We start from the raw sequence: 15,198 nt of genomic DNA, 5'->3' as shown, positions 1-15,198 counted from the left end.
CTGACCTGCTGTGCAGACAACATTCAGCACAAGCGATACTCTGCAGGACCGATCACTCAATCTCCATTGCGGACAGGGAATCTTAAGCCAGTCACGCTTCTGGGCCTCAATGAATCTTTAAATTGGGAAGGTCGGCTCTGCTATTCCTTGGCCTCATGTGGACTATTGGCATCATTAAAAACTTTGCTTGATCATAACCTTCGGTCCACTTCTGGCTGCTGGCTGGCTTAAATGCGTGGAGTCTGGGAAGGTTTCTGTAAATGCCATGCGTGCCGTAGGCTGACGGATGGCGTCCCGTGATCTGCCAGCCGTGTTTGAGATGGCTGAGACCAGGGGGTCACGGAAACACCCAAACAGATGGAAGTGGTCCGACAAATTACCCCATTCCCCTCTTTCCAGTGGGACCTCAAGACTTAATCCATGGACTTTCTTCGAGCTGGCTCATTTATTTGTGGTGTCACTGACCAATCAATCAGCAGATTTTTGCTTAGGTCTTGAACGTTACGGTGCCAAGTTTCAGATTGTAGAAGGGATTATCAGTCTGGAACCGAAGACACTCGGCGACCCTGATGTGACCTGCTGTAGATGGACTCGGTTTGGGCTTTCTGCCTGCCAGCATGTTTGGCATTTCAATTCGCAGGGTAGTGCAACCTCATCTCACAGCTGAGCCGTTCCTAATATTGAAGCTGCTTTACCTCTGTGTCTTCTGTCATGCAAAGAAAATGCACTCTGAGTGATTATTCAGTGACACTTGTTGTCATATTGTGACTGAATGGAGGTTTCCATTTGCAGCTGTGTTCGAGATGTGAGTAAGGAGGCTAATGTGTCATTATGACCGCTGAATGACAGTAATAAACAGCTGGTTTCTGCAGTGACGGATGCGACACGACGCAACGGTGAAATGTCAACCAGACTATGCCGCTGTCAGCCTGAATAAAACATGCATCTGTTCAATAAATTATCTCTCTGTGTCGAACCAAAATCTTTGTCTGAGAAAGTCATCCGGAAGTGTGCTTTATGCGTATTTCCATTCTCATGCCTTGGATTTTTTAAAGCCTGTCTTTATTTGCACAATAACTGATGACAGATGCTATACTTTATGAATGACATGATACAAATAATTAAGAAAAACCGAGATAAGGATGCTTTACATTTTTGGCTGTTAATTTTCATATTTACAGCTGTATTGCTGTTTTACTGTAATGGTGTAGAACTGAGACGAGCAAAACGTGGAATCAGAGGGACAGGTCACTTAAACACACTTACAATGACTTTTTATTTGTGACTTCTGAGCAGATAAACCCAAAGCAAAGAAAAATGAGTATCTCTTTCACATCACAGCTGTTTATTTTAGACAGAAATGAGGTTAAATGGACATCAAATGGAGATGTTGAATAAGTCTCCTGCTTCTCACATTTGTGTCCTTGAAATAAAAATACTCTAAAAATAGCCATTCATAACAGTGGCCGTTTACTGACCAGCCATAAATATGGGGCATTTCAGACAGAGGCTAAGAATGCATATACATTTGTTTTTGTGCATTATTAACATTATAAGTGAACCTCAAAGAACATATTAAAATAATAATAAAAAAACTAATGTCATGACCCTTTAAACTCTGAATTTCATGATCAGGCCACTCTGAAAAATGAAGGTTCTTTATTGGCATTGATGGTTCCATGAAAAACCTTTAAAGGGATGTTTGATTATGATTCCACTTTTTTAACTTTAGTTAGTGTGTAATGTTGCTGTTTGAGCTTAAACAACATCTGCAAAGTTACGACACTCAAAGTTCAATGCAAAGGGAGATTTTCTTTTAAAGAATTCGCTTTTTAAGGACTACAACAAACTGCTGGTGGGGACTACAACGAGCTTCTTCCCGGGTTGGTGACATCACTAACCCTAAAATTTACATAAACCCCGCTTTTTTTGTTGCATATACACTTCTTCCTGAGTCTCTCCATCAGTGTCGACTCCAGTTTGAACCATGTAAGGCTGAACACCGTTACTGACAATCCTCATTTTGGCTGCGTGAGATTCTCCAGCTTTGTTGTTGTTGAGCAACTGAAGCGTGAGCTGTTAAAGCTCCGCCCTCTTCTGGAAAGCAGCAACTCATTTGCATTTAAAAGGACACAAAAATTGTATTTTTTTGCTCACACCCAAATAGGGGCAAATTTGACAAGCTATAATAATTGATCTGTGGGGTATTTTGAGCTGAAACTTCACAGACACATTCTGGGGACACCAGAGACTTTTATTACATATTGTAAAGGGGCATAATAGGTCCCTTTTAACATCCATAGAATCTTTTAATTGCACTAAAGGGTCTTTATAGTGAAAAAGTTTCTTTAGATGATTAAAATGTTCTTCAAGTGGTTCTTTTAAGAACTGATCACTGAAAGTTTTTTGGGGAAACCAAAAATGGTTCTTCTATGGCTTTGTTGCAAAAAAAACTTTTTCGAAACCTTTATTTTTAAGAGTGTAGTGAAGATTGAAGGTGGTTGATGGGTGTTTTTTGCTGTAGTTGTGGCCCCTCAACAACACACATTACCTGAGGAATAACTCACGTCTCCATCTCTCATAATGGCAACGGTGAAGTTTGTCTTGCACAAACACTGCTAATGAAGGCTTGTCTGAAATGGCGTGACTGCAGTTCTGTGTAGAAACAAACAGTGGGGTTTATTGTTTGTCACAATATGTGCGTCTGTCTGACCGATGTTCCGTGTGTCCTGAAAACATTCCGGTCGTCTCCGTCCTCACCTGTGTCACACATGCCCAGCAGTGTCATCAAACACCAGGCGTGTGCGGCCGTGGCATCTCCTCACCTGTGGCAGCGCCCCACCCCTCCCCCCTCTGTTCCTCAGGACACCTGTCACTCACCTGTCACTCACCTGTCACCTCTCTCATCAGCCGCACCGCGCTCTGCCCCGCAGACGCTCCGGCTCATCCGAGTGAATCACATGTGACTGTCTGCATGTGTGTGTGTGATGCAGAGGTGTGGACTGATGAGGGTTACCCAGCTAACAGGGAACGTTTTCAGAACGTTCTGGCAAGGTTCTCTCAACGTTATGAACAAATATTCTTCCAGTAACGTTAATAGAATGTTTCTTCACTTTTTTCATTTTTTTAATCAGAATGAAATTAACCACTTATTAACTGGTTAATTTCTACAACGACAACAACAACAAATCTGCATTTCAGTGAAAATAATCTACACCACTTATATCATTGGCAAAAATTTAAAATTGTTACTTTACCATCATTTTGTTTAAGTAGTTAATTCACTGAAACATGCATGCCTTCGTTTCTCTGCTTGTGCCCTAATAATGAACATTCATTAAAGCTGCAGTCCGTAAGTTTTGTCTCTTTGTCGCCATCTCTGTTTGAAACCTGTAATTGCAGTTATTTGTGGAATTATCATTTTACGTGGGTTGTGCATCGGCACGGCTCCTCAGCACGGATGAATCTAATGTTTTGAGGAGTAGGCTGTCAGTCAACACTTCAGTGTGGATACTGTACTTCAGAATTACAGATACTACACCTTGAAAGTATAACCAAAATAATAAGTTTCACTGGAAAATGTCATCTTAACAAGTAAGTAACATGTCTGCCACTTTTTTTCTGACCAACTGAAAAAAAAGTTCTACAATAAACCTAATGGTGATTAAATCTAACGGGTGGTTAGTTACTTACTAGTTACTAGTATACAGCAGCTCTGGAGAAAATGGATGTCATCGTCCAGGGCTGCGTTTCCCAAAAGCTTTGTAATCCCAATCCTAATCATACCATCACTACAGTGCCTACTAGGGTCACATAATTTGGTGGGTCACAATTCGGCACTACACCGGCTTACCTCCTATTCGGCACTACACCTGAGTGTAGCGCATCATGGACTCGTAGAAAAAGGAGCTTGCGAGAGAAGTTAACAGGCTAGTGAAATGCTCACGCACTGTGCTAGCGATAACGATTTAGATTAAAAGCTAACGATGTCAGATTAATGTGATAGGCAATATTAGACAATATCAGATGAGCAAGTTATAGTAGTAATGTAAATTCATTGGAACAGCAGCAAAGTAATACAACATTTTAATAAGCAACCATTCAGTCTGTTACTGATTACTGATTTTATTATTAATGAGCCATTTATTGCTTAATAAAGGTCAATTATGAAGAAACAGCAGAAACATTTATTCAAGTAAATTGGAAGAATATCTAACATCTGATGCTCTTCTAATGCCACACAACTCACATTTTGTAGAAAAAGTCAAAATGCTGATTTATCTTAAGTGATGATTAAGACAGAAAAAGATTTTATTGTCAAATCAGTAGGGGTGTGATGAGAGAGTTAGCTCACGAGACACGAGATTGAGTTCACGAGAAAGAGTCGAGACTTTTAAGAAATCCTCAATGATGAAATACATTACTAGAAAAATAGTCTGTAGCTGCATTTGAAATGTTTTAACTAATCATCTTGTAATGAATGTCATTTCAGTTCTACTTTTTAGTAGTATGAATTATCATATGCAGTAAAAGACAACAATATACAAGCACTGTAAAAGGTTTTGCCACAAACTCAACTCACTGGCTTCTCTCCTGTATGATTTTATGAGTCTCTTCAGACCTTACAACTGTACATGATTTATGAGCTTCTACAACTTTTGACCTCCTAACTGAACTCCTGTTCACAAATTGATCATAGAAATAAACATGAATAACAGTTTTCTCTTAGTCTTTTTTCACGAGTTCACGCTTGAGTAGATCGAATAAAAAGTATGTGTATTTGGCATGCTGTCCGGGGGAGGACTCTGAGCTCGGAAACCTAGAGTACTCCCCCGTATCTTTGGTTAGGATAGTAACCAGGCAAGTGTGAGGAGACAGGGTGGTGGAGGGATGCAGAAAAAACTGTTGAGGAACATAGGTGAGTCAGCTACGTATTTATAGGACTCCTCTTATGCTGATTGGGTAGATCATTTGAATGTGCTCCTCCCGATCTTTGTTAATAAAACATCATAAAGTGCAAACAATAAGTGCAACCATAATCAAAGTACTCTCTCAATATTCAAAGTGCAAACAGAGACCAAATTTATTCTTCAAGCATGATACAGAGCTGCGAGATGGTTACAACTACACAGCCCAGCCTAAGATAGCTCTCATATTGAGAGATATTTTCATGCATCAGGGAGCCACTTTCAAAATGCTTGGTATTGAAATCGTGTTTGAATGCGCGCTCGCGTTTTACTTTCACTTTCGCACATACTCTGTGAATAGGGGGCGACGGTGCTGAGTGCACCTTCTACAAGATAAGACATTTGTCAGATGCTTTGGCTCTGTTGCGCAATGAATCCTCCGCCATGGCCTTGTCAGTCATCTCATCACTTACTCTCATCACATGATCAGTGAACTCTGATTCCTGCTGCACTGTGTACGACTCTGCAGCTCATGTCGTATGAGATGGATGGGATTGAAGCAACCGTTATCCAACTAAAATAAATGGTTTTTATTTCTATAAAAAGCAAAACGACAGTGGAGGCGTAATGTAAACGTAGCGGTGGCATATTCTATCCTAATTTTACACTCCGTCATGGCAATATCGAGAGACAGCTTTTCACCTCGACAAGAAATCTTGTCACAATCTCGCGAGATCTCATCACACCCCTACAAATCAGTGTTATATATAGTGTTAAATGTTTTCACGTCAGTGACTGGATCCTTTTCATTTGTCATTCAGATGGCACTACACCACAGCTATTTTCAGTTTCAGAATTGTACTCTGCAAATGAATCCCACTTTGTTGGAGCAGTGACTGTCATTTAGTTTCCCAGTACTTGTAATCGCTGCACAGTCCTCTCCTTTCTCTCCTTTATCTCCCAGACCGTGTTGATTCCAGTCATCTGGCTGCCCGGTATTCCATCGTCTGTGAATAATGCAAAATCAACAAATGTCACACCATTCCATCTGAATATAAAACAACTTTCTGTCATCCCATCCAATCTAGAGTTCATTTTATACTATGCATTTACAAACCCGATTCCAAAAAAGTTGGGACACTGTACAAATTGTGAATAAAAAAGGAATGCAATGATGTGGAAGTTTCAAATTTCAATATTTTATTCAGAATACAACATAGATGACATATCAAATGTTTAAACTGAGAAAATGTATCATTTTAAGGGAAAAATAAGTTGATTTTAAATTTCATGGCATCAACACATCTCAAAAAAGTTGGGACAAGGCCATGTTTACCATTGTGTGGCATCCCCTCTTCTTTTTATAACAGTCTGCAAACGTCTGGGGACTGAGGAGACAAGTTGCTCAAGTTTAGGAATAGGAATGTTGTCCCATTCTTGTCTAATACAGGCTTCTAGTTGCTCAACTGTCTTAGGTCTTCTTTGTCGCATCTTCCTCTTTATGATGCACCAAATGTTTTCTATGGGTGAAAGATCTGGACTGCAGGCTGGCCATTTCAGTACCCGGATCCTTCTTCTACGCAGCCATGATGATGTAATTGATGCAGTATGTGGTCTGGCATTGTCATGTTGGAAAATGCAAGGTCTTCTCTGAAAGAGACGACGTCTGGATGGGAGCATATGTTGTTCTAGAACTTGGATATACCTTTCAGCATTGATGGTGCCTTTCCAGATGTGTAAGCTGCCCATGCCACACGCACTCATTCAACCCCATACCATCAGAGATGCAGGCTTCTGAACTGAGCGCTGATAACAACTTGGGTTGTCCTTGTCCTCTTTAGTCCGGATGACATGGCGTCCCAGTTTTTCAAAAACAACTTCAAATTTTGATTCATCTGACCACAGAACAGTTTTCCACTTTGCCACAGTCCATTTTAAATGAGTCTTGGCCCAGAGAAAACGCCTGCGCTTCGGGATCATGTTTAGATATGGCTTCTTTTTTGACCTATAGAGTTTTAGCCGGCAACGGCGAATGGCACGGTGGATTGTGTTCACCGATAATGTTTTCTGGAAGTATTCCTGAGCCCATGTTGTGATTTCCATTACAGTAGCATTCCTGTATGTGATGCAGTGCCGTCTAAGGGCCCGAAGATCACGGGCATCCAGTATGGTTTTCCGGCCTTGACCCTTACACACAGAGATGGTTCCAGATTCTCTGAATCTTTGGATGATATTACGCACTGTAGATGATGATAACTTCAAACTCTTTGCAATTTTTCTCTGAGAAACTCCTTTCTGATATTGCTCCACTATTTTTCGCCGCAGCATTGGGGGAATTGGTGATCCTCTGCCCATCTTGACTTCTGAGAGACACTGCCACTCTGAGAGGCTCTTTTTATACCCAATCATGTTGCCAATTGACCTAATAAGTTGCAAATTGGTCCTCCAGCTGTTCCTTATATGTACATTTAACTTTTCCGGCCTCTTATTGCTACCTGTCCCAACTTTTTTGGAATGTGTAGCTCTCATGAAATCCAAAATGAGCCAATATTTGGCATGACATTTCAAAATCTCTCTTTTCAAAAAAGTCTCACTTTCAACATTTGATATGTTATCTATATTCTATTGTGAATAAAATATGTTTATGAGATTTGTAAATTATTGCATTCCTTTTTTATTCACAATTTGTACAGTGTCCCAACTTTTTTGGAATCGGGTTTGTAATCCCAACACCACTACAAACAAAAATATTTAAATAGATGAAATGTTTGTTTAATGCTAGATGCATTTATTTGACAAGCAATAGCTTGAAGTACATTATCTTGTAGTAGCTTCTTCCTTTCCTACTTATGATTACAAAGGGCAATAATTGGAAAATGGAAAACTATGTAATCATTATCCACCTTATTATTGACATAAGTGTGGCGCGGCCATTTCTGACTTGAATGTGTGAGGCTTCCTGTATCCGGTTTTACCTGTACAAACAGTTTGTTACGCTGCTTGATACTGCAAACTGGTATTTGATATATCACATTATTTTAATTATCATAATCATAAACACACTGGTTTGTAGTTCAAATAGTTTTACCATTTACTGCACTTTGTTATTCTTTTTTTTTTTTTTTTTTTTTTTTTTTTGAGAAATGACACATGATACAAACAATGTTCTGGATAATGCTGAAAGCCATTCTGTACTGAAATGTCAATGTGTCATGCAAAGAAAACGGATTAATTCAAACTATAGTATCACATACCCAGATCTATGTTTACCTCATCTGTCGACATGATGCCGGTGAATCGCAGAGCTGGTGCAAACCACATCGCTATGATCAGATGCTTTCTTAACTGCTGTTTTCTTACCGCTGTCATTTTTGTTGTGTGTTTATTACGATTGTGAGCATGAGCAATAAGTTGCTGGCTGTAGTTCACTTAAAGGGTTAGTTCACCCAAAAATGAAAATTCTGTCATTTATTACTCACCCTCGTGCCTTTCCACACCCGTAAGACCTTCGTTGATCTTCGGGACACAAATGAAGATATTTTTGTTTAAATCCAATGGCTCCGTGAGGCCTACATAGGGAGCAATGACATTTCCTCTCTCAAGATCCATAAAGGTACTAAAAACATATTTAAATCAGTTCATGTGAGTACAGTGGTTCAATATTAATATTATAAAGCGACGAGAATATTTTTGGTGCGCCAAAAAAACCCCCAAAATAACAACTTATTTAGTGATGGCCGATTTCAAAACACTGCTTCAGGAAGCTTTGGAGCGTTATGAATCAGTGTGTCGAATCATGATTCGGATCGCGTGTCAAACCGCCAAACTGCTGAAATCACGTGACTTTGGCGCTCCGAACTGCGGATTCGACACGCTGATTCATTATGCTCCAAAGCTTCCTGAAGCAGTGTTTTGAAATCGGCCCTCACTAAATAATTTGTTATTTTGCTTTTTTTGGTGCACCAAAAATATTCTTGTCGCTTTATAATATTAATATTGAACCACTGTACTCACATGAACTGATTTAAATATGTTTTTAGTACATTAATGGATCTTGAGAGAGGAAATGTCATTGCTCCCTATGCAGGCCTCACGGAGCCATCGGATTTAAACAAAAATATCTCAATTTGCGTTCCGAAGATTAACAAAGGTCTTACAGGTGTGGAACGGCATGAGCGTGAGTAATAAATGACAGAATTTTCATTTTTGCGTGAACTAACCCTTTAATGGCCACCGGTGTCGCTAATAACAAGGGTTTCTAAATTCTACATATAGCACCTTTAATCTTAATTTCTTTTTGTTATTTTTCAAATCTTTCCAAAAACTCTGTACCTTAGGACATTCCCAAAATAAATGGCTAATGATTTCAGGGGCATCTCTACAAAAAAAACACATTCATCTTCCACATTAACTGTAAAGCGCTGAACCACAAGAGACTTAACTGGTATTATTCTTCAAATTATTGGCTTCATCCGAAATTGCATACTTCCCTACTTTATAGGCGAAAAACAGTATGACTAAAGAAGTATGTTGGAATCCACAGTACTCATTAAAGAGTAGGCAAAACATGTAATCTGGGTTTACCTACTTACTACATGACACTTTACTATCCCATGAGGCCACGGGAGAGGATTTGTGAATGGCAGTGAATATCTATAAGGTCTAGAATGTACGGAAGCCCTAAGAGGCCATGGATTCTAATTATTTTGCTTTCTTGTTTTCTTGTGATCACGACTTAATTTTCTCGTGATCTTGAGATAATGGTCTCTCTAAAAGTTTTTAGAATAGTTATAGAATAATCTGGCACTCTTCTGAAGGCACTCCGCCTGCGCTTGAGCTGTTGAATGCTCTGTTGATCATTTAAACGTCAATTACACAAATAAAATGTTTAGTGTACATTGATTGAACAGTGATGGATTAGCCTATATTTATTTATTTATTTATTGTAGACTTCAGTATTAAGCGAAGTAAACATTTTGCTGAAATATCCACAAGATATAAGAACACACAATTTATCCGTCGATCAGATGCGCGTGAAAGTTGTGTCCGTTATTATAGCGACAGTAGAATCCAGGTGCCGTGTGTTTCAGAATCAAACACTGTAAAAAGAACTTTTGTTATCTCGAGATCACGAGAAAATTAAGTCGTGATCACAAGAAAACAAGATAGAAAAATAATAATAATCCATGGCCATTTAGGGCTTCCGCAAGAATGTATATTATTCAAATGTAGATTTAAATGTATGCTATTTTAGTGTATGTTTGCTAAAAAATGTTCTTGTGAATCAAGCTCTCATGGGGAGATGGTGAATAATGCATGAATCAGCTCACTCTTTGTTCATGGTGTAAGGAGTGTCATCCGCCCATCTCCACTGGCCTGTGGTCTGATCATTTAGACCGACCCAGTAGGATGTGGGTAAGGTATGATGGTTCAAGAATGCCTAGGGGAAAGACAGAGTTTTAAAAAAATGAAATGAAAATGCTGTTACGCGCAATTCATGAACATTACACACCCACTCCCTGTCGTCGTCTTGTATTTTGAGGAGTAACGCGCCCTGTGCTTTGCAGTAATCTCGTGCGGCAGTCCAGTTGAGTGCATTACTAGAGAACAAGAAACAGCTGCTTTTGTGCGATATCCAGCCAGATTTACAGGTTACAGGGACGTCTGTGTCAGAGAGAGAGAGAAAAGTAACTAAATAAGAGGTATGAAAGAGAGGGGTGAATATACAGCAATTTTAACCACATAAAGTAGCGCTACACTCTTAACCTCTATGGTACACTATATGATATCAATGAGGAAAACATTATTTGTGTTGTTTTTCCTGCTTAAAATTGGACACTTTAACAATATCAATAAACATTTTCATACATTTTTAATTCATTCATTTTTTAAAAGTTTGTTGCCTCAAGGCAACATTGTATCACATTGGACAAATTGAAACATTTGGCGTTTTCACATAGAAAAAATAAATCTATTTATTGAAAACATCAATTTCTTTAGACACTAGAAACAAATTTATCCAGTTTTTAAAAGTTTCATATTTATTAAAAAGTAACATTTTATATCCAGCTGTTGCTCTCAGGCACCATAGTGGATGACAAGTACTGCCAAACCATCATATCTTTATGTTATCGTATCAAGTTATCATATTCATCTTCATCCCCATCTCCATCCTCTCTCACCCTCACTCTCTCTCACTATGACTTCATCCTCACCCTCATCAACTGCCAGTGCTACCTGTGTTTCATACCTTTCTGAAGTGCTATAGAAAACGTGCAGATCATAATATATGCAGATATAGTATGTGAATTACTATTCTTATAAGTGCATTACAAAATCATGCAAAAATGCAAATATATTTAGATAATTCTAACTCTTTTCCTTACAAATATAATACATTTGTATTCAAACCTATTATGCCTGTATGGCCTTTTGTGATTCCATTATGGTACGATGTTGCCTTGAGGCAACACACAGTTTTTTGTTATTTTCTCTAAAAAATTTGATGATATATAATGTAAAGTTCTTGAAAATACATCTTTACTTGTGGGTAAATGGATACAAATAAGTGAAAAATGCACTCTTCATTGGAGAAAATATGGAGCCATGTGACACATGCACATGTGCTGAAACAGGACACAAAATGGACCCCTGTGGGTCATGTTTTGTCTTTTTTGCACTTTCATTGATTAGTATTTGAGTTATTCTGCCCTGAGATTTGTTTGATCAATAAATTGGTATCTTATTTTATTAAAAACAAACTAAAATAGACTGTGTTGCCTGGAGGCAACACCGTACCATAGAGGGAAATATAAATGCTCTTTTTGGCATCGATGGTTCCATTAAGAATCTTTTACATTTGACAAAAATGAACATCCATGGAATCTTCATAGTGTTAAATGGTTCTGTAGATTTTTACAATGTTTTTAACACTAAGAGAGAAAAAAAGGTTCTTTTAAGAATATTCACTGAAAGGTTCTTTGAGGACCCAAAAATGGTTCTTCTATGGCATTGGTGTGAAAACCCATTTTTTGGAAGCTTTATCAGAGTGTAGATGCAGTACCTGCTGTTTCACATCAGACCTTGTTAGACTTACTGCAGTCAGTGTCCTGAGAGTTTAATTTCAATCCATTTATTTCCAATGTAAAGAATAATGTCAGTGTCAGCATGCAGGTCCATGAAATCACTAATTATGATTATATTTCTGAAATTATGTCTTTATTCAACTAAAAAAAGAGATCAATTCAATAGATTCAACTGAGTACAATATTGCAACAACTGCATTATTGAGTACTGTGAATGTATAACTCACCAGAAGTCTGTTGTTTAGAGGAAAGAGTTGTGACAGATGAAGTGAGATCTGACACTGAACTCTTCAGGGCACTCAATGAGCTCGACAGAGACTCTTTAACACGAGAAGAAAGCCATAATTATGATATATCAGCAAGATTACTATGTGCATAGGAGTTTACTGTGATGTTTTTATTGAGACAGACTAACTGAGACAAACTTATATATATTCATGCTTCTAATATTAGCTGATTTTTATGTTTCTGACTTACCGAAGTCACGCTGTTTGTTCTGTTGATCAGTCTGTATGGATGACTTCAAACTGTCCAGCAATCGTACTGTTTCAGTCTGTTTCTGGTCCTGCTTGTTAACTGTGAGAAAAGGATTGCTGTTTAAAACTTCTTCAATCCACCGAAGACAATATTTATGTAAAGTTATTAAAAGATATGACACCTGCATCATTCAGCGCCGATACAACAGAACTCAAGCTGTTCAGCAGACTCTTCAATTCAGTGTGGACTGTGGAAGAGAAGTGTAGATGTGTGAGTAGAGTGTGTGCATTTACTGGACACTTATTGAATCGAAAGCTGTTTTGTGCGTGTAATGTAGTCTATTCACTGGTGACTGATAGTTGAGAAGAAAGAGATGAAACATTTAACAACATTTAACATCTTTTAACATCTGCTCATATCATATTTTGTCTTAAAAGGATAGTTCACCCAAAAATTTAAATTATTCCATGATTTACTCACCCTCAAGCCATCCTAGGTGTATATGACTATCTTCTTTCAGACGGACACAATCGGAAATATATTTAAAAATATCCTTAGTCCTCCAAGGTTTATAATGGAAGTGAATGGTAGCCCAAATTCTGAAGACAGAAAAAGTGCATCCATCCATAAAAAAAAAAAAAAAGTAATCCATACGACTCCAGAGGGTTAATAAAGGCCTTCTGAAGTGAAGCGATGCGTTTTTGTAAGAAAAATAACCATATTGGGTGGAAGAGCAACCTTTGACCCCATGCAATGATGAACACGGAGGCACAGAGGAGAGAGCAAAACAAAACACCGGTCACGAATTAGAAGTCTAAAACGAGGAATTTTAAAGAGAAATGTCAAAGGATTTCGATATAAGAGAAGAGGAGCTTGAGTTTGTTGCACAGCCCTATTTGTTTGAACCGTGAGAGGCGTCTAAGCTTACGATACTCCTACATCCTGTGTCACACATCGCGTCACGGGTTACTCATTTGCCGCAAGTCAGCTTGCGCATACTGCGTGCGGTCGTCCACCGGAAGCTAGTTTTTTTTAATTTATAAAGTTTTAAATATGGATATTTTTCTTACAAAAATACATCCCTTCGCTTCAAAAGGCCTTTATTAACCCTCTGGAGTCGTATAATTTTTTTATGGATGGATGCATTTTTTCTTCAGAATTTGGGCTACCATTCACATCCATTATAAACCTTTGAGGACTAAGGATATTTTTTAATATACCTAGGATTGTGTTCGTCTGAAAGAAGGGAGTCATATAAACCTAGGAGGATGGCTTGAGGGTGAGTAAATCATGGGTTAATTTTCATTTTTGGGTGAACTAACCCTTTAAACAAGAACTTTGCATAACTGTTCATAAAACTTTTTTTTTTTTTAGGCTTTACAGACGGACAGATTGAGAGTGACTGTTGAAGGACCAGCACCACATCCTCTTGTACCACTGTTTGAAGAATTCATCTTCCAGAATCTGGCAGTAAGTTTTGGGAGTTCATTTTAGTCCATCTCTGCAAAACGGACTTCAGGGTAGGAGATTAACTCCCAAAACTTACTGCCAGATTCTGGAAGATGAATTCTTCGAACAGTGGTACAAGAGGATGTGGTGCTGTTCCTTCAAGAGTCACTCTCAATCTGTCCATCTGTAAAACCTATAAAAAAAAAAAAAAAGTTTTATGGAAAAGCTGAAAAAGCTACTTTCACCCTTTCTGCAAGTAAGAGATGAGAAGAAAATGATCAAGTAAGCGAAAAGAAGAAGAATAGTTCTAGTTGCATGTTATGTTAATAATAATAATAATAATAATAATAACAACATTGAACAGTACCATCATTCTTGCTCCTTAGTTCCCTGACTTCATCATAAAGAACATTTAACTTTTCCTCCATGGTCTTAATCTTCTGGAGTTCACGGATGATGTCTAATGTTGGTGACATTAAATCCTGTGCGGCTCCAACACACAACAACACAACGACACTCATTACCAGCTTCATCACTGCTGTTCTGTGTGATTATAGATCACGATCACAGAAACACGACATTTACAGAACAGTCTGAGAGACTTTGGACTACAAATATTTAAACGTTCCTTTTCGTAAACCAAGTTTGTTTTATCTGACTTTATCAATCATTCAAAGAGGTCGGTATAGGCATGAGAGATCCGGTCAATTAGTGAATTTGCTAATGTACATAAATTTTAATTTACATTAAAATTTGCATAAAAAACAAATGTAACATTTAAAGCGAATGTTTGAACTGTGTTGTGTGGAGATATATATATCTAGACACTTGTAAATAAAATAATTTTAGATATTCAATTTATTAATTATATTTAATTGTAATGTAGGTTCTCTCAAAGTTATGAACAAACATTCTTCCAGTAACGTTAGAACGTTCATGGGTCAAAGACGAAACATCACTATTTTGATGTCTGCATCAAATAAAATGTACAAAAATCATTTTATATACATAAAAAACACGTTAAATGCAAGTAAAGTGTCTACTTTAATATTTCAAATAACATTTTTAAAAAATAAAATGTCAACATATTGGGGAAATAATGTTCCAAAGTGTAAAATTGTCATTCAGCATCATGGTCCGACTTTGATTTTGCCATTATATCTTTAAATAAACATATAAAATACCAATTTAATAAATATATTTGTTGTCTCAGCATTTTCAAATAAGTGTTGGCTGTGTTACATTAAAAGGACTATGTCTTATTGTTTTTGTTAAGTACT

The 15,198-nt window shown here is 37.8% G+C and overlaps 1 protein-coding gene and 1 long non-coding RNA gene across 2 annotated transcripts in view; one reads left to right on the top strand and one right to left on the bottom strand.

Moving 5' to 3' along the window:
- Nucleotides 1-4,051: 4,051 nt before the first annotated feature.
- LOC127513412 (asialoglycoprotein receptor 1-like) lies at nucleotides 4,052-14,494 on the bottom strand. Its single transcript, XM_051895163.1, has 7 exons — nucleotides 14,286-14,494; nucleotides 12,651-12,716; nucleotides 12,470-12,568; nucleotides 12,220-12,312; nucleotides 10,420-10,571; nucleotides 10,238-10,347; nucleotides 4,052-5,914 (listed from the first exon to the last, which is right to left on the bottom strand). The coding sequence occupies exons 1-7, from the start codon at nucleotides 14,449-14,451 to the stop codon at nucleotides 5,758-5,760; spliced, it is 843 nt and encodes a 280-aa protein (XP_051751123.1). The 5' UTR covers nucleotides 14,452-14,494; the 3' UTR covers nucleotides 4,052-5,757.
- Nucleotides 12,733-15,198, top strand: part of LOC127513413 (uncharacterized) — a 44,916-nt gene continuing 42,450 nt past the window's right edge. Inside the window, exon 1 of the long non-coding RNA XR_007930401.1 lies at nucleotides 12,733-13,748. This is a non-coding gene — a long non-coding RNA (uncharacterized LOC127513413). The remainder of the gene's footprint in view (nucleotides 13,749-15,198) is intronic.

Source organism: Ctenopharyngodon idella, chromosome 5 (assembly GCF_019924925.1).
Source record: "Ctenopharyngodon idella isolate HZGC_01 chromosome 5, HZGC01, whole genome shotgun sequence".
NCBI lineage: Eukaryota > Metazoa > Chordata > Actinopteri > Cypriniformes > Xenocyprididae > Ctenopharyngodon > Ctenopharyngodon idella.
Note: the sequence above shows the minus strand (reverse complement) of the source record. Positions and strands in the feature narration are given on the sequence as shown.

Excerpts from the sequence above, each read along its gene's own strand:
- LOC127513412 (XM_051895163.1), bottom strand. The coding sequence starts at position 14,451 with ATGAAGCTGGTAATGAGTGTCGTTGTGTTGTTGTGTGTTGGAGCCGCA. Across the intron at positions 12,717-14,285 it reads ACTAAGGAGCAAGAATGATG|TCCACACTGAATTGAAGAGT; the intron begins GTACTGTTCAAT and ends TCTCTTCCACAG. Across the intron at positions 12,569-12,650 it reads ATCGGCGCTGAATGATGCAG|TTAACAAGCAGGACCAGAAA; the intron begins GTGTCATATCTT and ends CTTTTCTCACAG.